We start from the raw sequence: 27,387 nt of genomic DNA, 5'->3' as shown, positions 1-27,387 counted from the left end.
TTTGTAAAAAACAAAAGAGTAAATATGGGATAACTTATACACAATTATTCTAACAAGGTGTCATAACATGAGTAAAGGAGTTACTTGTGACCATTGGCCGCCGCGCCGACTTCGCCGGGGAGACAAACGACGAACGAGCGAGTCTTTTCCCTCCCGCATCCTACGACTTATTTTTTTTTAGACTACTCTGAAGATTTTTTGGAAGCAGCGGATCGCCGATTGCATCAGTCTCGGCCGCACAACAACTCGGACACCGGTGGGCTTCCTCGGCTTCCCTTCAGCTGCTCAACTGCCTTCATCCACCGGGCGACTACATGCAACTATGTCTTCGTGCACCACTTGCACTTGTCTCATTGAAAGGCTTTCCCTGCTAGAGGGACGTGTCCATCAGCTAGAACAAAATAATGCGGTAACCGTATATGTGGCGGACACAATTGTTAGTATGGGTTGTAGCCAACCTGCTAGGCCGGTTAGCATTAGCCCTAAGCGGCCTGCTAATCGCGGTCAGCCTGTTCAGACGCATAACAGATTCAGCCCGTTAGCTAGTCCCACTCCACCTCGGTCTACTGGCTCCCTCACTTTAGTAATAGGTGACTCCATTACCCGTAACTTTAAACTAAAAAATCCAGCCACCGTAATGTGTATTCCTGGGGCCAGAGCACCCGACATTGAAGCTAATCTTAGGGATCTGACTCGCAAAAGGACTAGACACCAGCACAGGGCAAACAACACTAGGTACTCCGTGATACATGTCGGCTCCAATTATACTAGGATGAGGCAATCAGAGATCACAAAGAAGAACATAGCTAGGACTTGTGATCTCGCTAGAAAGATGAGTCAGCATCGAGTAATTGTCTCTGGTCCCTTGCCTGCGAGAGGCAATGATGAGAGGTTTAGCAGATTATTCTCGCTTAACCGGTGGCTGGCTAGCTTTTGTAGTGAGCAGAGACTGCAGTTTGTAGATAATTGGCCTTCTTTCTGGGGCCGACCTGACCTGCTTAAGGTGGACGGCCTTCAACCTAACTGGGAAGGCGCCATCACTCTTTCTAGAAATATAGATTACTGTTTGAGCCTTCCATAACTATTCACATCAGAGTAGGTCGTGTTACACGTGATTAGCGAGTCTTTAAGAATGGGTATGGAGTCTGTAAGGCTAGAGTTAACTAGCGCTATGATAGACTCTGACAACACACATTGTTTTTTATTTAGATTAGAGCCGTACACACCACATATTCCTGGATCATATAGCGATATTGTTTATTGTACTGAGCTGGTGCAATTTGATAATAGAACTCGAGAGCTGATAAATAACTACCGTATTCCGACATTCGTACCCTCCGCCGCACTTATTGTTGTTCGAGGTACAATACAGGACCCAGGGAACACAATCTTATTAATATTATGATTAGGAATCCTATTATGGGCAATTATCCGGATAAACCTTTTTTACTGAAACTCGGTCTGTTTAATATTAGATCACTCTCTTCGAAAGCCCTATTAGTTAATGACCTCATAAGAAACCATAAACTTAACATGATTATGCTTTGCGAGACCTGGTTAAAACCTGCTCATTTTTTACCGCTAAATTAGGCCTCGCCTCCAAACTTCGTTAGTTCGCATGTTGCGCGTCCTCATAACAAAGTATGAATCTGATGCTGAAGATTGAGCGCATTCGGGACGAGATTAAGGATACCGCTCCTAAAACCCTGTTGAATTCCGCGAATACTGATGTTAGTAGGGTTATTATGATTGATAACTGTCTGACAACCCTATCTCTTTTTAAAATAGTATCTTTTGAAAGCCTAACAAAATTAGTTGGTGCGGCAAAACAGACAACTTGCGTGCTCAACCCGCTTCCTGGTACTCTCATCAAAGAATTGTTTACAACCATGGGACCCTCCGTCTTATATATCATTAACTTATCACTCACCTGCTTAAGCGGCCAAACCTTGATCCAGAGAACCTCAGTAATTATAGGCCGGTTTCAAATATCCCGTTTATTGCGAGAATTCTCGAAAAAGTTGTAGCGCAACAGCTTAGTGACTATATAGCCGCTAATAATCGATTTGAAATTCTTCAGTCAGGATTTAAAGCCAATCACTCTACTGAGACGGCTCTTGCTAAAGTGACTAATGATCTTCTCTTAACTATGGACTCTGACTCTGACACCTACTCTTACTTGACCTTATGCTGCTTTTGACACCAACGATCATAACATACTATTAGAACGCCTTGAAGGATGTGTTGGTATCTCAGGCTCAGCACCTTCTTGGTTTAATTTTTACCTCTCACAAAGGACGCACCGTGTAATTCATGGCAATGCGACTTCTGAGTTTTGTAAAGTTACATCTGGAGCCCGCAGGGATCCGTACTAGGACCCCTATTGTTTAGCATCTACATGCTTCCGCTTGGTGATATTATACGTAAAAACATTACTTTTCATTGTAATGCTGACGATACCCAATTATATATGCCGCTCGAGATAACAAACCCGGCTAATTGCTGTAATTTAGAAGCGTGCCTTGCCGATATTAAACAAGGTATGTCTCTCAATTGTTTGCTTTTTAACTCCGATATAACCGAGATGTTGATTATTGGCCCTGCTCGTCATTGGCACCAATTTATGAACACCACTCTGGGGCTTGATAAATGTACTATTACCCAAAGTGATTCAACGAAAAATCTTGGTGTTATATTCTACCCAACTCTGTCTTTTCAAATTCACATTCAGAATATTACTAGAACCGCATTTTTCCATCTCCGTAATATTGCTAAAATTCGTCCAATTCTGTCGAATGGTGATGCAGAAATTTTAATCCATTTGTTTGTTAGGTCTCGCCTCGATTACTGTAACGTTTTGCTCTCTGGTCTTCCCATGTCTAGTATTAAAAGTCTGCAGTTAGTCCAAAATGCCGCAGCAAGACTCTTGACAAGGACGAGAAAGTTCAATAATATTACTCCGATATTAGCCAATTTGCATTGGCTCCCAGTCTACTTGAGATGCGATTTCAAGGTTTTGCTACTTACCTAAAAAATACTGCACGGCTTAGCACCTTTCTATCTCGTCGACTTAGTGACACCGTATGTTCCGATCCGAAACCTTCGGTCACAAAATGCCGGGCTTTAAGTGATCCCGAGAGCCAAAAAGAAGTTTGCAGACTCTAGAGCGTTTTCTATTTGGGCACCGATGCCTTTGAATGCCCTACCCTATATTAGACGCACTACCTCAGTAGAAATGTTTAAAACACGACTTAAGACTTGTTTGTACGATTCTGCATTTGTTTGAACTGTTTGTTTTGGCCTCTTTACTGCCGCTTCTGTTCTTTTTCTGCCCCCTTTTCCCAGGCTTGGGAATTAAGTGATGACGACCGAATTGGAGGTTGCTGTTTTGATCCAACAGCAACTGACTGCTACAAGATTGGCAGACCACATCCTTGGAGGCACTGTTATCGAGATTTCTACAGTGACGACCATTGGGCCCCTGCTCACTTCATCGATGTCATCTTCCTGCAGCACTTAATTTGATTAACTTTCACATCACTTTAACAAACACTGTGTAGTACTCTAATGTGTGTTCAATGTTGCCCACTCGGCATCCATTGCAGCCTGATCATCCTGGCAGGCGGATTCCCCCATCTGTGGTCCCTTCTCAAGGTTTCTCACTTTTCCCCAGATGTTTTTTTGTTTTTGTTTTTCCTTGCCCTCCTGGGGGTTAAGATCAGGGGATGTCGTGTATATGATCTGGTGCATATGTGAAGCCCTTTGAGACTTACTTTCTTGTGATTAAGGGCTATATAAATAAATTTGACTTGACTTGACTGGAAGTTTTGAATCAGATCGGATGGCCATGGCCTGTGGGCTTCATCAAGGGTCAGTCCTTGAGCCCCTTCTGTTCAGGCTGTCTGTTACCTTTGGATCAAATGCATCAGAACACTAATGTTGGCTATCACAGTTATGCAGATGGCACAGAGCGATATATATCAATGTTCCAAATGACACCAGTTCATTCAGCGCATTGTGTCACTGTCTAGAGCAAATTAACAAATGGATGAACCAAAATTTTCTTCAGCTAAACAAAAACAAAACAGAGGTACTTGTTTTGGGCAATAAAGAAAAGAGGATTACTGTTAGAAAACACCTTGCGTCCGTGTCTTTAGAAACCAAAGACCAAGTCCCAAATCTTGCGGTGCTGATAGACTCAGACCTGACTTTCAGCAATCATATAAAATCAATCACTAAAACAGCCTTTTACCATCTGAAAAACATATCCAAACTGAAGGGTTGCATTCTCCAAGCAGACCCGGATAAACTTGTCCATGCTTTCATCTCCAGTAGACGTCATTATTGCAACGGTCTTCTTACTGGTCTACCTGAAAAGAGCATCACATTGATTGAATAAAAACTGCAGACTTGGGTCAATTAGTGGAACTCAGAGTTCAAGGTAAACATGGCAAAGCTGCATTTAGCTGTTATTCTGCACACACATGGAATCGGCTGCCAACAGAACTGAAGTCAGTCCCGAGTGTAAATGCTTTTAAATCCAGGTTAAAAACTGCTTTTTTCTCATACCTTTGATTAAGGTCCGCTAAACCATTTTGAAATCATTTTTTTCTTTTATATAATTTAGAAATCCACTATTTCTTTACTTTTAAATGTTTTTAAAGTTTTCTGCTAATATGCTTAAATATTGTCAATGTATATTCTCGTATTTTTGTTAGCTAATTTTGTTTTCTCTGCTTTGCTTTTGAATGTTGTTAACTGTTGTTTGTAAATGCTTGTAAGTGTTGTCTTTGCTTGTGTGAAGCACATTGAGTTGCCTTGTGTATAAAATGTACTATATAAATAAAACTGCCTTGCCTGTCTTTGCCTAAAAATATAAGCCATCATCGGGAAAAAAAATCCAGATGTTTTGGACACTTGGTTGAAGAGAGGGGCGGAGCTGTCAACTGACCACCACCTATTCATATGTTGGGAAGATGCCGGTCCAACCTGGCTGACTTAAATGTATTGTGAGGGTTTGCTGGGAACGTCTGATGACCTGTCAGAAAGAGTTCAAACCCCCACCTCAAGTCAGTCCGAGTGGACCATGTTTCATGCCTACATTGTTGAGGCGGCCGATCGGAGCTTGGCTGTAAGGTGGTCGGTGCCCGTCGTGGCGGCAATCCCCAAACCCGCTGGTAGACACCGGCGTTAAGGGATGCCGTAAAGCTGAAGAGATGTATCGGGCCTTTTTGGCCTGTAGGACTCTTAAGGCAGCTGACAGATACCAGCTGCTCAAGCGTAATGTCGCTTTGGTGATCGCTGACTCAAAAACTAGAGTGTGGGAAGAGTTCGGCGAGGTGAACGACTTCCGGACGGCTTCGAGGAAATTCTAATCCACCATTCGGTGTCTTGATTCTAGACATTGTGAGTCGATGGACAGAATACTTAGAAGTCCTCCTCAATTCCTCTTGACACGCCTTCCACTGAGGATGACGTCATCGAGGTGGTTAAAATATTCCTCGGTGGGAAAGCCTGGGGGTGGATGAGATCCCCCTTTTAAGAGGGGGAGTCGGAAGGTGTGTTCCAACTACAGAAGACTCACACTTCTCAGCCTCCCTCTTATAGTCTATTCAGGGGTGATGTAGAGGAGGGTCCATCAGGAGGTCGAATCTCTGATTCAGGAGGAGCAATGTAGCTTTCGCTCCAACTTTGCAACAGTGGACTGCTTTACACCCTTGGCAAGGTCCTCGAGGGTGCATGGGAGTTCGCCCAACCAATCTACATGTGTTTTGTGGTTTTGGAGAAAGCGTTCGACTGTGTCCCTTGCGGAGTATTGTGGGGAGTGCTTCAGGAGTACGGGGTACTGAGCCCCCTAATATGGGTTTTTCAGTCCCGCACTGTGCAGAGTTCCGTCCACATTGCCTGCAGTAAATTGGATTTGTTTCATGGGAGGGTTGGAATCCGCCATGGCTTTCCTTTGTCACAGATTCTGTTCATAATTTTTATGGGTAGAATTTCTAGGCGCAGCCGAGGCATTGAGGGAATCCTGGTTTGTGGCCTCAGTATTGCATCTCTGCTTTTACAGATTATGTGGTCGTGAATTCTTTTATTCATTTGTGATGGTAATACCTCCAAGACTGTCAACAGAAACAGGATGAAGATTATCGATACTCTGATCTTGCCTGTGGCCAGTTTAGTACCATCCCTAGTCTTCCAAGGATTTCAAAGTCTTAAAATTGATGTGGTTAATCCTGCTACCCAGGTTATGCTATTATATCCGGAGTCATCCAGAACAGGTAGGTTCGCATGCTTTAAAGGACGTAGGCCGACTTTTAAATCTTTCCAATCACTATTTAGAAAACAAAAAGGACAATCAGCATCTATTCTGACATTTTATGATTATTTAGAATAAAAAAGCTCACAAACATCTATCATCCAAACTGCTTATCTTCACGGGGGTTGCGGGCGGGCTGGAGCCTATCCCAGCTGTCTATGTATGTGTAATAGTGAAGTGGTGGCCAGCCATTCGCAGGGCACACAAAGACAACCATTCACACTCACAATCATACCTAGGTACAATTTAGCGTGTCCAATTAACCTACCATGGATGTTTTTGGAATGTGGGAGGAAACCGGAGTAGCCGGGGAAAAGCCACGCAGTCACAGGGGAGAACATCAAGCTCCACACAGGAAGGCCGGGGTCGGATTCGAACCCACGACCTCTGCACCGTGAGGCGGATGTGCTAACCATTGTACACCCTGGCACAAACATGACAAAATAAAACTTAGTTTTACTGTGTTTGTTTTGTGTTTCAGAAAACGTCTGAACTCCCAGTGCTAAGAAGAGTTGCCCGTGAAGAAGAGAGCGGAACAAATGCATAATGATGCATGTGGAAACAAGTTCAGATGTCTTTAAATCTCTTAACTATGTATGAAGTACGTGTAATTACACCATGCTGCTGTGTAAAATAAATTGCTGTAATGAAGGCTTGAAATAGTAATGGGGCAGGGGGGCGGATGCTTGGTCAACACAAGTGAATATCCACATTTTCTTTTCATCTTCTGAGCTTCACTTTGCACTGGTCTGAAAGAAAGCAGACATCTTATTGTAATTACTGCTTAGCACCTAAGACTTTCAGTATTCTTATTAGTGGCGTAAGAATAAAGATTCGTATGTTATGATGATTGCCTTTTGTCTCACGTTTGTATTTTGCAGGATAGAGGTTTGATGATTAGCCTTGTTAAACCTTGTTAGACTTGTAGGAATATATTTTTAGCCTTATCCTTGTCCTAATCTAGCCTTGTAGGAATAGATGTTCATCTTTAGCCTTGTACTAATCTAGGCCAAGCTTGCTTTGTGTGCCTTGCATAACACACGACTCACACACACAGACACTGACAAAACAAGCTCAGAATGTTCCAGCTGCTTTCGCCCCTCCTAACCCTTAGAGTTAGAACACCCTTGTAATCAGGGTTGTAATCAGGGACTCCTAAGAAAATAAAAAGAGAGGCAGCAGAGGGGCTGATCAGTGTTGCGAGGAACTGTTATGGTACAGTTCCCTTCGCTCTCCTCGCATAAGTAAAATGACAATATTGTGTTGTGTCTTCTCTCCTCATTTTTTGCGTTGTTTACTAATGTCTCACTTGGTGTGAACCTGACATTATATTGGTCCTTTGAGCCGGATCCCTATATGTCTGAAGTTTCTAGCAGCTGAGTCAACCTCCAGGTAAAGACCGTGGCCACAACACTTTCCGGGACTGGTCCTTGGCTCCGCTTCTGGGAAATGAAGGTTGACGGGAAGATGATGTCCTGTACATACTAATCTCTGTGATAAAATGCTGCTAAAAGTGTGACTGTGCAAACTGTGAGTGGGAATAAAAAGGATGACAACTTTGTGTGGACGCATTAGGCAAGAATCCTCTGCCACTTGTGGTAGAAGCTTGAGGATTGCCTCACACTGTGTTGGTTGTCACCCTGTTTTAAGGTAAAAGTAAATTGTAGGACTCCGTAGGTGTCATAAAACTGATTCTACAACAAAAGAATGGGGAAAACTAACAGTAAAATAGGTGATATAAATTATCCTAAACAACACCTTACATGTAAAGACTGGAAATTTGTGGAGCGGCATTGTCCTTTCAAAATAAAACACAAACCTTTGGTTAACAAAATATAACTTTGCTGGCCATCTTAACACAAAAAATAAACCTGCAGGATAAAATAAGAACTAACGGAAAAATGAGAAAAGAATGGCAGAGTCCTGTGTACACTTAAATTCTGTGTGTGTGTGCGTGAATCGTTTGTGAAACCCCTGTGTGAAGTGTGTGAGTGAACAAAGTGATTGGGAATTAAAATTCCACTAGGTATTTTATTCCATATAATGTAGTAGGATTGTAAACAGCAGACTGGTGTGGATGCAGAAGCAAGAATTCCCCACCTGAAAAGATTGAAGTGAGAATTACCACAATAGAAAATTTGAATTGCTGTCCTACTGATAAGAAAACAGTTCTTAGAACACCCTAGGTGTTAACAAACTGGACTAAATTCTCTATAAACTGGGGAAAATAGTTAATAGCATTAAGCCCAGGATGCAGTGTAAGGACTGGAAGTTTTTTTAAATATAGGACCCTGATAAGATCCAATATTTAGACACATGGATAACTGAACACTGCTTTAATGGTCAGTTAAATCATTATTACAACATTGGCTGACAAAGAGAAAAAAATAAACTACGAATGATATAGACAAAGTAAAATGAATACTGACTCATTACACATAACAATGTGGTATAATAACACACAGGGATCAGAGGAAAATTATGAGACCAAACTATCACAAGCGACCCCGACAACCATTACAGTTGATTATCTGTACTCAGATGGAGTTTCAACTGTAGCAGCCAGTGTTAAGTTATCAGATGAACTAACACACTTTTATAGAGAGTGGCTGGTTCCACATGTTCTGCTCTGTCAGAGTAATGACTTAGAATAGGGTGACTTTGGGGCCATTGTTCAAACAGATTGGATCAGACAGGAGAAGGCCTTGACTACAGTGAGGAAATAGAAATGTACAAAATGACACTTTTTTAGATTGCGCAAGTGCAAATAATTTGCTATTTGTCTATTTGCACTGGCAGAGCCAGCCTCCCCATAAGTTGCTACTACCGGGGGAGGAGAAAGGGATATTACAAAACAGAAGTTATACTCAGAAGACCTTGTGTGCGTCAGTATCCATTGAAACCAGATGCATACGAGGGAATAGGACCTGTAATAGAGGATTTGATAAAAGCAGGTGTAATAGTGGAATGCAATGATTCCCCTTACAATACACCAATATTTAGGACATAATCTTAGTGCAGGTGGAATAATTGTAGTAGAGAATAGGAAAAAATGAAATTCTCCTGGCTTCAAAACATCAAACAAAGCTGGACTGATGAAGCAGAAAGGTTCTTTTGTGAAATAAAACAGGTTTTAGCACTGTGTAAGAGCAGTTATTGCAGCATCCACTGCTGTACAAACAAGTGCAACCATGGTTTTTGTTCCATCCCTTAATCTTGTGCACTACATGCAGTCTCTGCATTGTTTTAGCAAACGACCATGATATTTTTATCACTTTAACATGTAAGGGCCACGCTGTTATTGCGACCACATCTAACTAAAGGGATTCACAACATTTAACCCAGCCACATTGTTACCACTTACTGAGGATGGAGCAAAACATGATTGCCACAAGTTGGCAGAGGCAACTCCAGCTTTTGCGTTTGCCACAGTATTTGCATGGTATTGGAAGAACAGAGTCATGATCACGTCAACAGGCAAGCCAGTTTTTCATGCAGAACTCTTATCAAAGATATTAGACGCAATACAATTGGCAAACTCTAGCCGTCTGCAAGTGCGCAACACACATATCAGGCACAGACATCGTGTCCCATGGGAACACATTTTCAGATAAGACAACTAAAGACACAGCTACAGGACAGATGTTAGCAGTAAAATACATAAAAATGCACAAACACAAAGGCATACTGTGAATGACATGCAACAACAAAGTCCTGAGCTCTCAACAAGAACTTTGGAGAAAAAAAATGGTGCAAAGATGTGTATGACCAAACAGCAGACCTATTTTACCAAGAAATCTATACATATGTTTCCCTACACCACAATAACCATTTCAAATTGTTCATATGGTCTTCTTTGAATTAAATCAAAGTGAGGGGGAAAATATTGTTTTCGTCATCATAGATGCTTTTTCAAGATGTACAGAGATATTCCCTACCAAACATCCAGACGTGTTGACGGTGGCAAAGGCACTTTGCAAGAATATCATCACTAGACATGATATTTCTGAAAGAAAATTCAGTGATAATGGTACCCGTTTTGCGACAGAAATTGTGAAAAAGATAGGAGTGATGGTTCACATTGATCTGAAGAATCGTTGTGCTTACCACCCTCAAAGCGTTGGATTGGTGGAGAGGATGGATGAAACAATAAGGGATTGACTAAAAAAGTGCATTTAGGACATAGGACAAACTTTTCGTAATAAAATAACACTTGGACAACAAGGACACAAACATAGTAAGAAAAAAAAGTTACATTTTTGTATGGTTCATGAGTGTGTAGAACAGTAATAATAAAAAAAAAAAATAACACACACACACACAGTAGCAGAAGAAGCATATATATATATATATATATATATATATATAGTGACAGCACGAAGGGTCCATTGAGTTTCAACAAAATCAATGTTTATTATCTTTGTCACGTGCCAGTACATGGAAAAAGTCAAGTTGGCAAAGGTATCAACTTAGGTTTTAATAAATTACAAAAAGTTCCAACTAAGGTCTGTTCTCTAAATTCAAAAGTTCACTTTCCTCTAGTAAGTTGCTCCCTCATGCTTTTGTCCAGTCCAGGTTTCTCTGTTCTTTTTTCTCCCACATTGTCTCGGCTCCTTGGTTTTTATTAGTGTTGTTCCGATTGTTCAATGAAGGGGATCAGCTGGCTAAAATGCAGCCTCCTATCAGCCCGACCAGAGGAGGGATGATTCAGAATGGTTCAGTACTATTCTAGGCAATTTCCAAGTTTCAATCCTGGGCTCCTAGCTCATCGACCTGGCCAATCCGGTCAATTGAGCATACGCTCCACTTCACTTCCTCACTCACTCTGCAGTCGGCTCAGATAGTCAGCTCCTGCAGCAAACAATCACCCGACATGTATCACTTTCTCCTCGGCCAGCGGACAATCGCTTCTGCATTTAAGCAATTGGATTGATCGCGCTACTCACGTGACCGCATGACAAACACGGAAGTAACCACCGGAAAACAGAGATCTTAATACGAAGAGGAGTAACAGAAAGTACAAATACTAAGAGAATGTACAAACAGAACGCAATACAGAAATTACAACTGGGCTACACTTAGATACACCAAAAATAACAAAATCGAACGTGCCGATTTGAACGTTTTTACATCGTTTTATCCAGAAAATTCGGTTACGGTTTAAAATCGCTTAATCAAGCAGTTAATCAACATTAATCAAACATTGACCTTTCAGATGTTTTAATTCAAACAAAATTCAAGGTAGGTCGCGGCCGGAAGGGTACTCAAGTCAAGGGTGGAGGGTTGCGGCCGGACCGGCAAAAAATGGTCAAGTGCCCAGCTCTGATTATTACTATAAAGATCTAGGGGGAATATAAACATGTTAGATAAAATACAATAATATATAATGGAAGAAAAATGTTACAGCAAAAGAAATTGACAAAAGTACAAGACAAATATTTGGAAAAATATATGAAAACCTTGAAAAAAAAAAAGTAGAAATATGCTTGAAAAAAATATGCAGTACATTATAAACTGCAATATTGACAAAATATTGCTACATAAAATATTTTAAAATACAAGAATACAAAACAACAGAAACAATATACATATTACAAATAAGAAAGAAAAACATTATCACAGTCATGATCAGATAAGATCACTGGCTTTTTGCAGAAATATATTCACAGTACTTCAGCAGTCTTCAGACTTAAACTGTTGAAGGATCGAAATCTATATGAATGGCTCCATATTAGCCAAGAGGTTAACCAAAAAACAATATGGCAATTACACATTTACGGACACTGTTAGTCAGTTAAAAGTGTTAGTCAGTGTGCCCTGATCTGACCAAGCTGGAGAGGATCAGCCACATATGCAGGGCCAGCCAGGGAGGAGACCAGCCCACATTATGTTTGGATTTTGAAGACCGTATAAATGTGAGGGCTGCATGTTAGACCGTGCCTTTTCTGGCCTCGCACGAGGATGGAAAAGCTGCCAAGATCTGATCATTGTATGATTCCTGAACTTTAGAGATGGAAAAGAAAACAGACTTCAATCGACTTGTGTGAGACTTTATTTACATTGGATACCTTCTTGAAAGATAAAACAAACACGCATTGAGTAAGTAGTTGTTTTGTAAATTGCTAATTGGACTTATGGCCTCGAGACCTGTAAAATATTAGCCCCTTTTCCACCAACAAGCCCAGGAACATTTAGTTCCAGGTAATATAAGTTCCTGACAACACAAGTTCCTGTAAGGTGGTTTGCATTTCCACCCCAACTCATAGTTCTTGGTAAATTATGCAAATGACCATTGACACGTCAGTGGGAGGTGTGTTACTTCCCTACTCATTACTGACACCCTACATCAACATGAAATTGCAGGTAGAGAATCATTAAATGACGTTTGAACGTAATATTGACGTAATATTGGTTAACTTTAAAATATACAATCAATATTAAAATATTGAGGGCTGTCCGGTCCCTGTACCACCGATGCCAGAGTTTGGTCCGAATTGCCGGCAGTAAGTCGGATTCGTTTCCTGTGGGCGTTGGACTCCGCCAAGGCTGCCCTTTGTCACCGATTCTGTTCATAACCTTTATGGACAGAATTTCTAGGCGCAGCCGAGGTGTCGAGGGGGTCCGGTTTGGTGGCCTCAGTATTGCATCTCTGCTTTTTGCAGATGATGTAGTACTGTTGGCTTCTTCAAGCCGCGATCTCCAACTCTCGCTGGAGCGGTTCGCAGCCGAGTGTGAAACGGTCGGAATGAAGATCAGCACCTCCAAATCTGAGACCATGGTCCTCAGTCGGAAAAGGGTGGCGTGCCCTCTCCAGGTCGGGGATGAGATTCTGCCCCAAGTGGAGGAGTTCAAGTATCTTGGGGTCTTGTTCACGAGTGAGGGTAAGATGGAACGGGAGATCGACAGGCGGATCGGTGCAGCGTCTGCTGTGATGCGGACCCTGTATCGGTCTGTCGTGGTGAAGAAGGAGCTTAGCCGAAAGGCGAAGCTCTCAATTTACCGGTCGATCTACGTTCCTACTCTCACCTATGGTCATGAGCTGTGGGTCATGACCGAAAGAACAAGATCTCGGATACAAGCGGCCGAAATGGGTTTCCTTCGCAGGGTGTCTGGGCTCTCCCTTAGAGATAGGGTGAGAAGTTCGGCCATCCGGGAGGGACTCAGAGTCGAGCCGCTGCTCCTCCGCGTCGAGAGGAGCCAGTTGAGGTGGCTCGGGCATCTGATTAGGATGCCTCCTGGACGCCTCCCTGGTGAGGTGTTCCGGGCATGTCCCACCGGCAGGAGACCCCGAGGACGACCCAGAACACGCTGGAGAGACTATGTCTCCCGGCTTGCCTGGGAACGCCTTGGGATCCTTCCGGAAGAGCTGGAGGATGTTGCTGGGGAGAGGGAAGTCTGGGCTTCCCTGCTGAAGCTGCTGCCTCCGCGACCCGACTTCGGATAAGCGGGAGATAATGGATGGATGGATGGATATTAAAATGTCAACATGAAAATCAGAGTGAAAGTATTGTTGCTTAAAGCAACACTGTGTCACTTGTCAGTTTTTGTTAATTATGGCGGCGCCATGTGGACAAAAGCGGTAGTGTTTTGACAAAAGTCAACCACATTTCCCATGCGTGCCAGTGCGTAGTGTCGTGAAATCCTGAGCCGCCCTTATAGCAAAAGGATGAAGTGAGTATGCTGTAAAGCAATTTAGGACATTTGTATTTTTTTTTTGTGTGCCAGGGTTGACCCTATCCTCCTCAAAGTTGCTTAGTGCCAGTAAAAACGATACAGACCCTCCCAGGGCATGAAGTCCCATTCAACTACCATACTTGTAAGTCAATGTTTCATTAAAAGAGGTGTGAGAAAAAAATATTCAGATTCAAATTTCAGATTCAAATTTATTGTCATTACAACAAGTGCAACGGAAAGTAAAGTGCAGGCCCTTTCAGTGCAAAGACTAAAAACATATACACATCTGTATACATACACATATGCACATTACAGAACACAGATTGAGCAGATATTAAGTTCAACTGAGTTGAATATTGCATGTTGTGAGGTTACTGCATATTGAAAACTGGAGCTTGTTGCATTAGCATATTTCACGTGTTACACAGAGTGATTGTTTAGGGCTCTTAACGCAGTTGGAAAAAAGCTGTTTTTCAGTCTATTTGTTCTCGTTTTTATGGACCTTTACCGTCTGCCCGACGGAAGTAACACAAACAGCAAATGGTCCGGGTGGTAGGGGTCATTCAAGATGGCCCTGGCTCTCCTGAGGCAGTAAGACCTGTGAAGGTCTTCTAATGTCGGCAGCGGGCACCCAATGACCTTCTCAGCCGTTTTGGTGACCCTCTGGAGTTCCTTCCTGTTTGCCACTGTGCAGCTGGAAAACCATGTGCACAGACAGTAGGTGAGGATGCTCTCCCTTCCATCCATATTAAGGTCGATTTATTGCCCAGTGCTGCTTTAATGCTTATGTAAACTAGAGGTAGATCGATTACCAGCCGAGCCGATTATCTAGGCCGATATTTGGCATTGGCCTTTTTTATTAATTTGATGGCTGATATGCGATCAATTAAAAACTGAGTTATTTTGGCTCTGATAGCCACAGCGCACGTCTCTGTCTGCTATCCCTGTGGCTGCCTGTGACTCTCTCTAGCATTGACCCGCCCACAGCACCCTCTGATTGGTTGCTCATGCAGTGGGTAACAGCCAATCAGCAGTCAAAGCTTCTTGTTGCTTCGAGAGTTGAGCAAGAGCACTGCATCTCAAGACTCACACGCACCGAAAGAGGAGAAAATATTGCAAACGGTCCAGTGAGCGAAGGTAAGTTAAGGCTACAGACGTTAGCAAAATTGTAATACAGTAAATATCTTAGTAAATAAATAACTCACAACTACTCGTAAAATTACTATGAGCCCATTTACGTTTTATAAACACAAGTGAAGCGGCAGCTCTGCTCGCTCTCACTCTCGCTACACATGCCTGAAGTGTGAATCACTTGAATTTAGAGCAAATTTACTTCCGTGCAAAACACATCATGTTACCTTGTGTATTAAATGTGCTATATAAATAAAGCTGCTTTTTAATTACAGCAGCGTGAAGTTAGGTTTGGAGGAAAAAAATATATATACATTGCAACTTTTTATTTGTGCACATTAAAAGACAAAATACACACAGCCGGAAGCCGGGCTGAATCTTCTAGTCTTGCACCCGGACCAACTCGGCATCGTTCGCAACTTGGAAAGTGTCTGGCTTGCCATATGTCAATTTCTGCCACAATGAACTTCTGGCTTGCGATTTCCATTTCTGTGATTGAATCCAAGGTCCCATCACCTATGCGTTTCCTATTGAGGTGATCATGATGAGATCACGTTTTATGTCTATAAATCCAAACTATTGTGCAAAACACTTTTATACTTTCACAGGTTGAAGTGGACAAGAGTAGTAATGTGCATTTGCATTTTGGTGGCGATCGGTCGCCGTTTTAGGTAACCGAGCAGAAGTGTTTTAGAAGTGAGCAGAGCTACATAGATGTATGCTGGGATGAGCGCACACTGCTTTGCTTAAAAAACAAAACAAAAAAAACACTGCTTCTTTGCTGATCACGGTTAGGATGGGTGAGGCATTAAACACCAGTCAGGATATTTACAGAGACTGAAATGGAAATGAGTAGACGTGCACGTTTATTTGGATGAGGAATGGCCACAGTTTTTTGACCGACAACACGTGGTCCAATTTGGAACGTAAACAGCCGACGAGGTATGCGGACACATTTGGTTGTGGAGTCAGCCTCGCTGGAACTTTTTGTTCGCTGAACATTGAGGCTTGTTCCACGAGGGCTTACCTCACTCTCTGGCGGCTGCAAGAGGTGTCGGACAACACACGTGACTAAATGTCAGTTCGGAGTGTCGGAAATCACCTTTCTTGGAGACAAGCTGACAGCGGGTGGTATTGAGCCAGACAAGGACAAAATAAGGGCTATACTGGGAGATGCCACGTCCTGAGGACAAAAAGGGTGTTCTGAGAGTACTTTATCAACTTTATCGGAAAATGTATTCCAAACTTATCTTTGAAAACAGTGCACCTACGACAACTTCTTCATAATGGATGTGAGTACAAATGGAGTGACAAACTGGAAAATGAATGGCAACAACTGAAAAAGACACTGACAACTGAGCCAGTCTTGGCATATTTTGATCCACAGAGAAAAAACAAAATATCCTCAGATTCATCAAAGGATGTGATCGGAGCCGTGTTATTGCAGGCTTATGGAGACAGCTGGAGGCCAGTGGCCTACGCTTGAAGAACAATGACGGCATCAGAATGTCCTTATGCCAAATGGAAAAAGAGACTTTAGGACTAATGTATGGATTTAAAAAGTTGCATAGCTATGTTTATGGGTTACCAACATTTGTGGCAGAAACAGACCAACTGGCTATTGATAGCCATCATAAGGAAAAACCTGAGTGAAATGTCTCCACGTATTCAAAGGCTCATGATGAAACTACAATGTTATGACTTCAACTTGATCTACACGCCAGGTAAAATCATCGTGTTGGCAGATGCTCTCTCAAGGGCTACAACACAAAACAAAGAACAAAGCCTCACAGAAACAGATGTAATGTACATGTAAACCTGGTCACTAAGTCCCTTCCTATGTCAGACATGAAATCAAAGCAAATTGCAGCTGAGACACAAAAAGACACTTGTTTGCAAAAAGTAACGACACTGTTAAATGGGAAATGCTCAAGGATATGACTTTAAACATGTGACTTCTAGCCCTCTGTATCCTCATTCAAATGGGAAAGCAGAAAAAGGGGTACACATTGTGAAACAGTTACTGAAAAAGGCACAAGACAGTAAGGCAGATCCTTACTTGGCACTTCTTCGCTACAGAGGTTCACCATTAGAGCATGGTAAATCTCCAGCAGAACGGAAGGCAACGGAATGGGAAGGCAACTTCTGACCACTCTTCCTTATAGTACAACCAAGAATCAGAATAAAGTGACAGACAAAATGAGAAAGTTGCAGAAAAGACAAAAGATCAACTACAACAAGTCCTCAAAAAGTTTAAAACTGTGTATACTGTACATATACACATTCAGACTTCTTCGATTCTTCTGTAATAATATATATATATATATATATATATATATATATATATATATATATATATATATATATATATATATTCATATGTCTATTTTCAACTTAAATTGACTAGACAAAACCTTCTTGAATATGTGTCTAGACTAAAACATTTTGGGAAATGTTTGTTGACTAAAACTACCAAGAATAGGAATGACTAAAATGTGACTAAAACTAGGGCGGCACGGTGGTCGGCTGGTTAGCATGTCCGCCTCACAGTTCAGAGGTCGTGGGTTCGATCCTGGCTCCGGCCTCCCTGTGTGGAGTTTGCATGTTCTCCCCGTGCCTGCGTGGGTTTCCTCCGGGTACTCCGGTTTCCTCCCACATTCCAAAAAACATGCATGGTAAGTTGATTGGACTGTCTAAATTGCCCCTAGGTGTGATTGTGAGTGCGGATGTTTGTCCCCTGCCCTGCGATTGGCTGGCAACCAATTCAGGGTGTCCCCCGCCTACTGCCCAAAAACAGCTGGGATAGGCTCCAGCACGCCCGCGACCCTTGTGAGGATAAGCGGTATGGATAATGAATGAATGAATGACTAAAACTAATAAGGATTTTTGCCCAAAAGATTAAGACTAACTGCCTGCCAAAAACAACGCTGACACGCAAATACTGTATGTATATGTGCACGAGCAGTGGTTTTAATGCAAGCTGGTATACGTGATGCTAAAGAACATTTTAAATAGGCATTTCACAACTCAAGTGTTATCATATTTAAACACAAATAAAATCAATTTACCCTTGACCAGATCGTTTCTTCTTTAATATCATCACTCTCTCTTGTCGCTCTTCTCCCCCTCTCGCGTTCTGTAATATTCGCCCTGCGGACAACAACATCCGGGTCAGAGGGAAATCGTAAAAATCATGATTAGCCTTTGCTAAAAATGGCTAAATGGTTCAATCCAGGAAACATTTTCAAGCATTTGTAGAACTCAAACGATCCACCCATCGAAGCTACTTCCATCTCGTAAGGAATTTGGGCTACGGAGGCGTGCTAATTGTGCTAATAGTCATCGACACATTACACGGACACATCATGAATGTCTAACAAACAATTAACATGGATGTTTAACAAACACTTAATATGGACGTCTGACAAACAGTTAACATGGACGTCTAACAAACACTTAACATGGACATCTAACAAACACTTATCATCGACATAACAGACACGTATCATAGACGTCTACATAGACACATACATCGACACAACATATAACATAGACACGTTTCATGACATAACATATTTTTGGCACAAATGGAACCCCTTAAAATGGAAGCATCTGGACAAAGAAAGCAACTGTTTTGGATGAAGTTAACCCGAGATCATACAACGTGAAAACTGAAGATGGACTGATACTAAGGAGAAACAGAAGAAGTTTGTTGCGTACACAAGAGTACACAAGCTCACAGGATGGACAGTGTGAGGATAATAACAAAACAACACCTGAACCAACATCACTTGTAAAGGAGAGTGTGGAGCAAAGCGATCAATCAACTATGCTCACAAGATCCACACACACTGTTCAAACACCGGGCAAACTGAACCATTAGTTGATTTGTGTATACATTTTTTTTTTTTTAAATTTTCGGTTTATTCTGATTGAAAAAAAAAAAAGGGGGCTGTCTATGCTAAAGTAGCCTACTATCTGTAGTAGAAGCAGCAGCAGGATGGGAAGGAGAAAAAGAGTGTATGGAACCAAGACGAATGTTGCGGCCATGTTTTATTAAAAACATGTGTATACACATTTATTTATTAAAACGTGTAATCCATTAAAAGTAAAAAAAAAAAAAATCATGAATGATGTGCCTCTCTGTCATCAGGAGGATTCCCGCCAATTATGTCCGTAACACCTATGCACTTGGGATTATAACACTGTTCCCAAAATTGAAGGACCCATATTCCAAGACTGGTTATGCAAGTATATACAGTATGTACTCCATCATAAATTCAGATTTTCTTACATCCCAAGCTATTGCAATGCTACTATATTTGACTAATTGACTTAGTTGGCTCGGCTTTTTTGTCTCCTTTCACTCTACTTCTACTTGGAGGCTTTCATATAAAGGACTGGCACAAAGAATGGATAAATTGAACGTCAAAAAGGTCATTATAGTTCATACAAATTACTAAAACTAAAATAAATATTTAAAAAACTCCACGAAAACTAGACAACAGATCTTTGTCGAAAAAGGAGGGAAATTGTTAAAAAATTGTAGAGTGTACAACTTCAGAAAAAACAAAAAAAAAGTGTTTGTTTGGTTGGGGATTTTGCCACCACCTGTACCACCTGTGCCACATGTACCATGTACATGGACAGCACAGTCAAGCCTGGAGAGGGTAAAACTGAAGAAGCCTTCAAACGAAACTAGCAGTAGAACCAAATGAAACCAATTGGAATGTTGAAAAGGTAAACATTAAATGAAAATAAAAACTTATTAAAAATTATTCTGAACTACTATAACCCTTGGTTCACACATAATTGAACTGAACTGTCCACCAGCCATACTTTGCTCTAAACTGGCCCATACTTTATTCCAAATTGAGTCATTGGATTTTTTTTTATCACTAACACAAGTCTTGTGTTGCCCTACATGTTTCAGTTTTAAGGTTCACTGCATGCCACACTTCACAAGAACTGTGTGTTCTCCAAATAATGTTCCATATTAACTTTATATATTTACTGTAATCCACAGGAACATTTCTATGATTACCAGAGAGGTTTTGTTACCTTGCTTGGAGATTGAAAACTGTTGAGCGCAACTCTCCTCAGGAGGTCAATATATCTCAACGCACTTTTCAATAAGATGGACCCATGACTCATCACAGCCCGTGTGAAAGTGTGAGGCAGTTGTCTGGTGATGACTGCAAGGAAACAATGTCACTGATGAAGCACTCAACAGAAACGACCCTGGTTGAAGCCAAAATGAAGGCAACATTTGAGCACAGACAGTGCTCTTGAAAGTTGTTCAAGACCCAGGCACCGCTTCCACTGGTCTTGACAATTTTCCAAGGTTCCTGGATACACCAGGCTTGATAAGAATGAAAGTAAACTGAAGGAAACTTTGATACATTAATTGCTATATTTGTTGTTGCTCTTACTTGCTCTTGTGCTTTTTTTTGCCATTGAATGTTTCTTAGGTTGAACAGAACTTCACAATGCTTTTTTGTGAGGAAGTGTCTGGTAAATTTCTTGCAAAATGGCCAACATTCTTCAAACTATGGGTCATTGCAGATTGTAAAAATCTTCAACAAAGTCCATCTATCTTCTGACTTGTTGAGCCTCAATAATGTACCATATTCTCCGTACGTCGCTCCGGAGTACAAGTCGCACCAGCCATAAAATGCATAATAAGGAGGAAAAAAACATATATGTCGCACTGGAGTATAAGTCGGAATCAAAGTTGTCTCCGTCGCGTAACGCAAATAAATGTATCCCTATACATCAAATTAATAAAATTGTGCGCTTAGTACACATCATTTCCACCGAGCTACGATGGTAACATTTAGCTAACATCCACACATGTAGCATTACAAAAAAGTTACAGTAAGATAACTTTAAACTCACCAAAATGGTCGTAGATCGATTACCGTATTTTCCGGGCTATACCGTATTTTGCGGTTATATAAGCCGCAACCACGCTTTTTTTTTTTCGAAAATTTGCAAAAAACTTATACAAGCCGCACCTATCTATGTTGAAAACTTTTATATTTACTGCATTTACAGAACGATTATGAACTGCAAGTGTACATGTATGTACCTGAGCAGATTCTTTCCTAAGACTGCCTTTTAACACTGCAGCAACATTGCTGAGAAAATAAACAGTACTTTTTCGTCATTTCACTGCCGGCTGCTGCTCCAGTTCGTCAGCTAATATCCACCAGACTCCATCATCTACTGTTCTACTACATTCTACATATGCTGTCTTGTTTTATGGTAAAGTCAGCCAATCTAACACATGACGTGCTGCCAACTGTACTAAATCAACAATAGCATTTCACATCGAAACAACAGAACAGACGTAACATCAGCCAATCGCATTCATGTGCATTTCAGGGACCTCTCGGAAAACATACACATTCGTTTGAGTGTCGCTCACGGTATCGCGACAGAAATACTCACTTTTACATTGAAATAGCTATACTGTATCTGGTTAGCGAACTACGAGCCATTGTGGGTAGTAGCTACTGCAATGCATAAACATACATTTTTTCCCCACATACGACTCTTTTAAGCTGGGTTTGTCGATTTCAAAATTATCTTACCAGAAAAGTTATTTAATGTCGAGCACGTATGGAGTATCATATCTTATATCTTGAAATAACATTAATGTTAATAATGTCTGGTCAGTCTTGAGTTAGTGTACAGGATTTTTTACCAAAAGGGATTTTCTTCCCCATGACTCATCACAGCCCGCTCCGAGAGTCTATGTGAATGAAGCACTTTTGCTCTCACAGCCTTCCGCTCTCTATGGTAGAAATTGGAAACACTCACCTCACGAATGCAGCCGGACACAAATATGCCTCCATACTTTTATAATTTTGGAAGTCCTTCAATTCACAGAATGAGTGGAAAAGTAAATGGGTGGAAAATGAGGTAGTGAACAAGATGAATGTATGTCACAACGGGTTATGCTTGTGGGTCAGTAATCAGTCTCTTTGGTGAAGTTTAATGGGTCCAAAGCGCCGCGATCAAACGCAACTTTGACCGTGGACCGGGCGTCTCCACCCATCCGTTCAGCGACTGACCTCTCTCACATTTGCTGCATTGATATATAAACAATGACCGTTGTTAAACAAAACAGTTACTAAAATCATCTAGGTTTTTAAGAAGGCTAATGAGGGCAGAAATTGTAAAGCAATCTCAGATATGTACAGATGTTTGATGTCATATAGGGAGCATTCATCATTTTACATCAAGGAAAAGTGGGAAAAAGACTTGAAATTGCAAATAACGGAGGACGAATGGCTGGATATTTGTAAAACGCAGTGCACATTACAACTCTCGGCTCGCTCACTTTGTCTCGTTACACACATAGAACGTGTGATGGCAAGCGGTTCGTCAAACCGTTAACCCAGAAGTGGGTGCCCATAAGGTAAGCGGGTTTAAATAGTAAATTAGTCAGCTGATTAAGACCTTGTCTACACGTAACTGGGCTTTTTTTAAACCACAGAATATTTCTGCCCCACTCTGTGTTGGACTACACGTCCTTGTTTGTTAAAAATGCAGCTACACTACACCGCGGAAGTGCGTTTTCAAACGCATTTGCAAGCATGCCAAGCCTTTAGGCAGCAGTAGTTAGCCAAATACTGTCCATTCAGAAGGAAATGACGTCTTTTGATGTCACATCTACGAAACCAAAAACACAGCGCCAGGCTCGTTGGTGATGACCGACAAGAGGTCAGATACGGGTAGTTGGTCGCAGTTTGTAGTCGTAAACGCTAACGGAAGCCCATTTAAAATCATAGGCGGACCGGCCCATAGGCGGTTACTATTTTTTTTCCAGCCGGACAAAATGGCGGATAAACGGACAGCGGAAGGTGATAAACGGACTTTGAATTTTTAGCAAAATGTCCACCTCTGGTGCATCGAACATTATTACAAAGATTTTGAGGGGTTGACTTCCCCTTCAAGTTTTCCACAAAGTGTCTGCGCACAGCCTCCACTGTTGCCTCACTGAAACTTTGGAACAAAGTTTGGAACAACTGTAAATGTAGAAATACAATGCTATAAAAGGAGCTTCTTCACATTCACCAAACATTTGAATGAACCAGAGGACAGAAACGTCCGGGTCTGTCAAGCTATGGCAGGCACAGAGGAAAGGCATGAAGAGGAGTCAGATTCTGCTAGGCATAACACAGTTTAGATTTTAAGGATGACATCAGCTTCAGTGAGGTCAACAGAGGAAGGCTAAATATTTGTTTCGTTTGGTTATTAAGGTGACCTCAGCTTCACTGAGGTCAACAGAGGGATTTTGTTAGATTATTTCAAGTATTATCTTTAAATACAAAGTACTACTTTGAATATCACTCTTACATGTCAACCAGTGGCAAGCACAGTTGACCTCAGGTGGTGCTGAAGCACTTGCCCTGCCCTCTCTCAAAAAGTGCCCTTTGGAAAGTTTATTTATTTATAAACATTTTACTGAGGTCAATGTTGACACAATGTTTTAGAAAAGATGCACAATTAAACGTGTGAAAATAATGCCCCTATATCTAAGATCGCTGTCAAAAAGGCATATCCGTGATTTAAAGATTCGTATCCGTAATAGTAATCATTTGTGAGTACAAATCAAAATTGTGAGGGTTTGACTTCTTTTCTTGAGAGTACGAATAAAAACTGTGAGTGCCATTGTTTTGTGAATACAACTCTCACTTCTACGACTACGAATCTTCACTACGCACAAATTACCAGTTTACAACGGATCACTTTTGTAAGGACGAATCTGCACAACATGCAAATTAGGATGACGTCACACAGAACACAGGCAGGTCCAAAGGGGAGCTAATCGATCTGCGATTCCTTTCCCCGCGCATGCGTGGATAAGAAAACAAAGATGGTGAACACGAGTAGATCGGACGGCGCTCCAGCGGCTCAGGAGACGCATCTTCACAACAGGCAAAGTCAGCAACGTGTAAATCCAATGTATTCATATGTATTTCATAACATCGTTCTGTCTCAAATAATAGCTTTGGACTCAGGCTTACGGCGATAGATTGCAATCTAATAATGCGTTTCACTGTTAGCATTAGTACTTGTCTAATGTAGCCCTGTTTCAACGTATCTGTCACCATACTGTAGTTTAGTCACTTGTACCCACAATTCAGCATGTTAACAAAAATGTATGTATTGTATGGATGCTGATAACAGCGCTTGCTAAATTGGGCGCTCCGTTTTATTAATTTAAGTAGTCTCACAGAACTCCCAAAAATTGTATTGTATATTCTAACAAATTTTTGATTGTATATGAACAAAAAGAGCGAATCATTATATATCAGTACACATTAACCAAGTATTTAATGGATTTTGAGTTACACTCCCCAAAAATCCCAGTTTACAATGCTGTACTGCTAAAATATTATTGACTGTCAGGATATCTACTTTGAAGGTTTCATGCACAAGCCAACACAGTTGTGCAAATTTAAATTGAAAATATTAGTTTCAATGCAATTTATTTTATTTGTTTTATAGTAGTAGCAACAAGATGGCGCATGTCATGCCTGAAGAACAGTAGCAGTATTGTAATACTTATGTCCAATTTTTGATTTTTTTTTAAATATTCATGTTAATGTTATGTCTGTAAAGCGGAAACACTATTCACGTAAAAATAATAAAATTGAAATAAAATGGAGATAAATGTTTTTCACATGGCAGCGACGATATGCAGCTAACAATATACATTTATCGACGTTATCATTTGTGAAATTGTATTTGTGTACATCAGTTTCGATCAGTTGGAATCAGATTTCTGACACCACACATGAATAATTTACACATTGTTTGATACATTTTCTAGGAATGTAACGATTCATCCATCCATCCATCCATTATCTGTACCGCTTCTCCTCACAAGGGTCGCGGGGCGTGCTGGAGCCTATCCCAGCTGTCTTTGGGCAGTAGGCGGGGGACACCCTGAACTGGTTGCCAGCCAATCGCAGTGTAACGATTCATCCAAAATCAATTTAAACTGCAATAAATATGCATCGATGTAAAAAATAAACAAATAAAAGATATTAGAATTGATTCGCAACACCACGTTAACAACAGCCGCTCTCAAATTATTTGGCGCAAAATTTTCTCTCAGAAATGCCACATCTCCCGCTGGAGAAAAAATGATTGGTGCCAAGGAAGGGTGAAATATGTTTACAAATCCGGTATTTCCTTTAGTATTTATTGACAGTTTCATAATATTAGTGCAACTCAGCATAGTGTATTGTTTTTTAATTCCATTTTAAAATGCACTAAACATTCAGCAATAAAATATTAACGGCCACAATTCAATTTCAATTACTGGTACTCCACTAAAAACAAGTCAGGAATGCTGGTACAACCTGCACAGTTTAGTGCAAGTTGAATGTACTATTATCTTGTTTTTATTCTTTTGTACGATACCTTAAAGAGATCTAGCTGTAAACTACTGACAGTCATATAAGAGCAGCAGCTTGCTGGTGCGATTATGCCGCATTACATATGATCCGATTAGTCAACTAATCGCAACTCCTGTTGGTGAATAGTCGACTAGTAAAATAATTGTTTGTGACAGCCCTATTTGACACTTGAATCTGAGCTGGAGTAAATCGTTGCATCCAGGACATTTATAGTGTATCTATCAAAATAATTTACGGAGAAAACGTAATGGGTATGTTGAACAGGTAGAGGTTCTGATGATACTGCAGTGGACTTCGGAGGTGGCTTACAAAGTGCTGCAGCTGGGCTGATTTGCTCAGAATGAAGGAACTACAAAAGAAAAAGAGATCATTAATAGGATTCAGATGGTTTTATATCACGCAACCACTTGTCAAAATAAAATTGAGTAAATTCAACGTTTTTTATAGTGAACTGACAAACTATAATTTGATGTATATAACACACACAGTGATATTTCATATATTTTTCTAGGAATACACAATCACAAGTTTGCTCCATGGGGCGGATTCATAATTTGCTCTTATTATGCATACTAGATGTTATATAGAGACTCAACTGTTCTACAACTAGGTACCAATAAAGGTGCTGGTGGTTTGGATATGCCAGAGTTACAGAGGAGACGTAGAGTGAACTCCCAGTCGGCCCTGTTTTAATGTTAAGTCACCTGAACTAAAGCCAACTCTGATGAAGCTGACGTGTGTGCATATATTTATTAATATCCAAAAATATTACACTACCAACTCATAGAAAATATACTCAACAGACACTATCTCAGTGTCTACAAACACGGTATACTGTACTTATGAATATGACATATTTGAACCAAAAAAGATGTAAGGACGACAACAACACTCAGTAAGATGTTAAAGCGGATAAACCTCACTTGTGACCCTACATTTCAGTTTAAACTAGTTCGCAGAATAACAAAATAGCTCTTTGTGATATGTCTTCACTATACAAGAAATTATTCGCAACATTTTTTCTTTTGCATTAAACACTACTTTTTTGTTTTTTTGGTTCTGTGAGAATACTTAATTAATCAATAAAAACTGAGCAACCAAATTAGCAAGAGCTATTAACAATATCCATACTATACATTTTTGTTGACGTGATAAATTGTGGGTACATAGACACGTTGAAAAGAGCTACATTAGCCAAGTACTAATGCTAACAGTGAAATGCATCATTAGATTGCAATCTATCGCCATAAGCAAGAGTCCAAAGCTATTATTTGAGACAGAATGACGTTATAAAATACATATTAATAAATTGGATATACACATTGCTGACTTTACTTGCTGTGAAGATGCGCCTCCAGAGCCGCTGGAAGCGCGGTCCGATCCGCTCGCGTTCGCCGTCTTTGTTTTCTTGTCTACGCATGCGCGGGGAGAGGAATCGCGGATCAATTAGCTCCCCTTCGAATCTGCCTGTGTTCTGCGTGACGTCATCCTAATTTGCATGTTGTGCAGATTCGTCCTCAAAAGAGTGATTCGTCCTAAACTGGCAATTCGTAGTCATAGAAGCGAGAGCTGTATTCACAAAACAATGGCACTCAGTTTTTATTCGTACTCACAAGAAGAGAAGTCAAACCCTCACAATTGTGATTCGTACTCTCAAGAAAAGAAGTCAAACCCTCACAATTGTTATTTGTACTCACAAATTATTATTATTACAGATACGAAACTTTAATCATGGATATATGCCTTTTACTATTACAGATTCGAATCTTTAAATCACGGATATGCCTTTTTGACAGCGATCTTACTCCATATATATCCCCCCCACAC

The 27,387-nt window shown here is 40.9% G+C and overlaps 3 protein-coding genes across 8 annotated transcripts in view; 2 read left to right on the top strand and 1 right to left on the bottom strand.

The window, feature by feature from the left end:
• The window catches only part of ano10a (anoctamin 10a), a 97,430-nt gene extending 90,267 nt beyond the window's left edge, over window positions 1–7,163 (top strand). For 3 of the 4 annotated variants that reach the window (XR_015087905.1, XM_086038611.1, XM_086038612.1), the window contains one exon: window positions 6,798–7,163. Coding sequence is in view for 2 of the 4 variants with exons in the window: in XM_086038611.1 (XP_085894737.1) it covers window positions 6,798–6,863 (66 nt within the window). In the remaining 2 variants the exon portion in view is untranslated. The remainder of the gene's footprint in view (window positions 1–6,797) is intronic. The other variant, XR_015087902.1, reaches the window with a different exon arrangement.
• On the top strand, window positions 182–6,787 carry LOC147144204 (uncharacterized). The gene has a single exon (XM_086038631.1). The coding sequence runs from the start codon at window positions 323–325 to the stop codon at window positions 1,079–1,081; it is 759 nt and encodes a 252-aa protein (XP_085894757.1). The 5' UTR covers window positions 182–322; the 3' UTR covers window positions 1,082–6,787.
• A 5,992-nt stretch (window positions 7,164–13,155) lies between the features above and the next one.
• pomgnt2 (protein O-linked mannose N-acetylglucosaminyltransferase 2 (beta 1,4-)) overlaps window positions 13,156–27,387 on the bottom strand; it is a 38,765-nt gene continuing 24,533 nt past the window's right edge. Inside the window, exons 5-6 of one of the 3 annotated variants that reach the window (XR_015087907.1) lie at window positions 18,190–18,271; window positions 13,156–14,684 (exon numbers count right to left, since the gene is read on the bottom strand). The gene's annotated coding sequence lies outside the window, so the exon portion shown is untranslated. Of the gene's footprint in view, window positions 14,685–17,579; window positions 17,771–18,067; window positions 18,272–27,387 lie in introns of those variants that run through there. The other 2 variants (XR_015087908.1, XR_015087909.1) reach the window with 2 other exon arrangements.

The sequence above is a fragment of the Filicampus tigris genome, chromosome 8, assembly GCF_054856515.1.
Source record: "Filicampus tigris isolate MCC_2025a chromosome 8, RoL_Ftig_1.0, whole genome shotgun sequence".
NCBI classification, from domain to species: domain Eukaryota; kingdom Metazoa; phylum Chordata; class Actinopteri; order Syngnathiformes; family Syngnathidae; genus Filicampus; species Filicampus tigris.
The sequence above is the reverse complement of the archived record's forward strand: the minus strand, read 5'-3'. Positions and strand labels throughout refer to the sequence as shown.

Bases quoted from the DNA above. Each gene is read 5' to 3' on its own strand.
- LOC147144204 (XM_086038631.1), top strand. From the start codon at position 323: ATGTCTTCGTGCACCACTTGCACTTGTCTCATTGAAAGGCTTTCCCTG.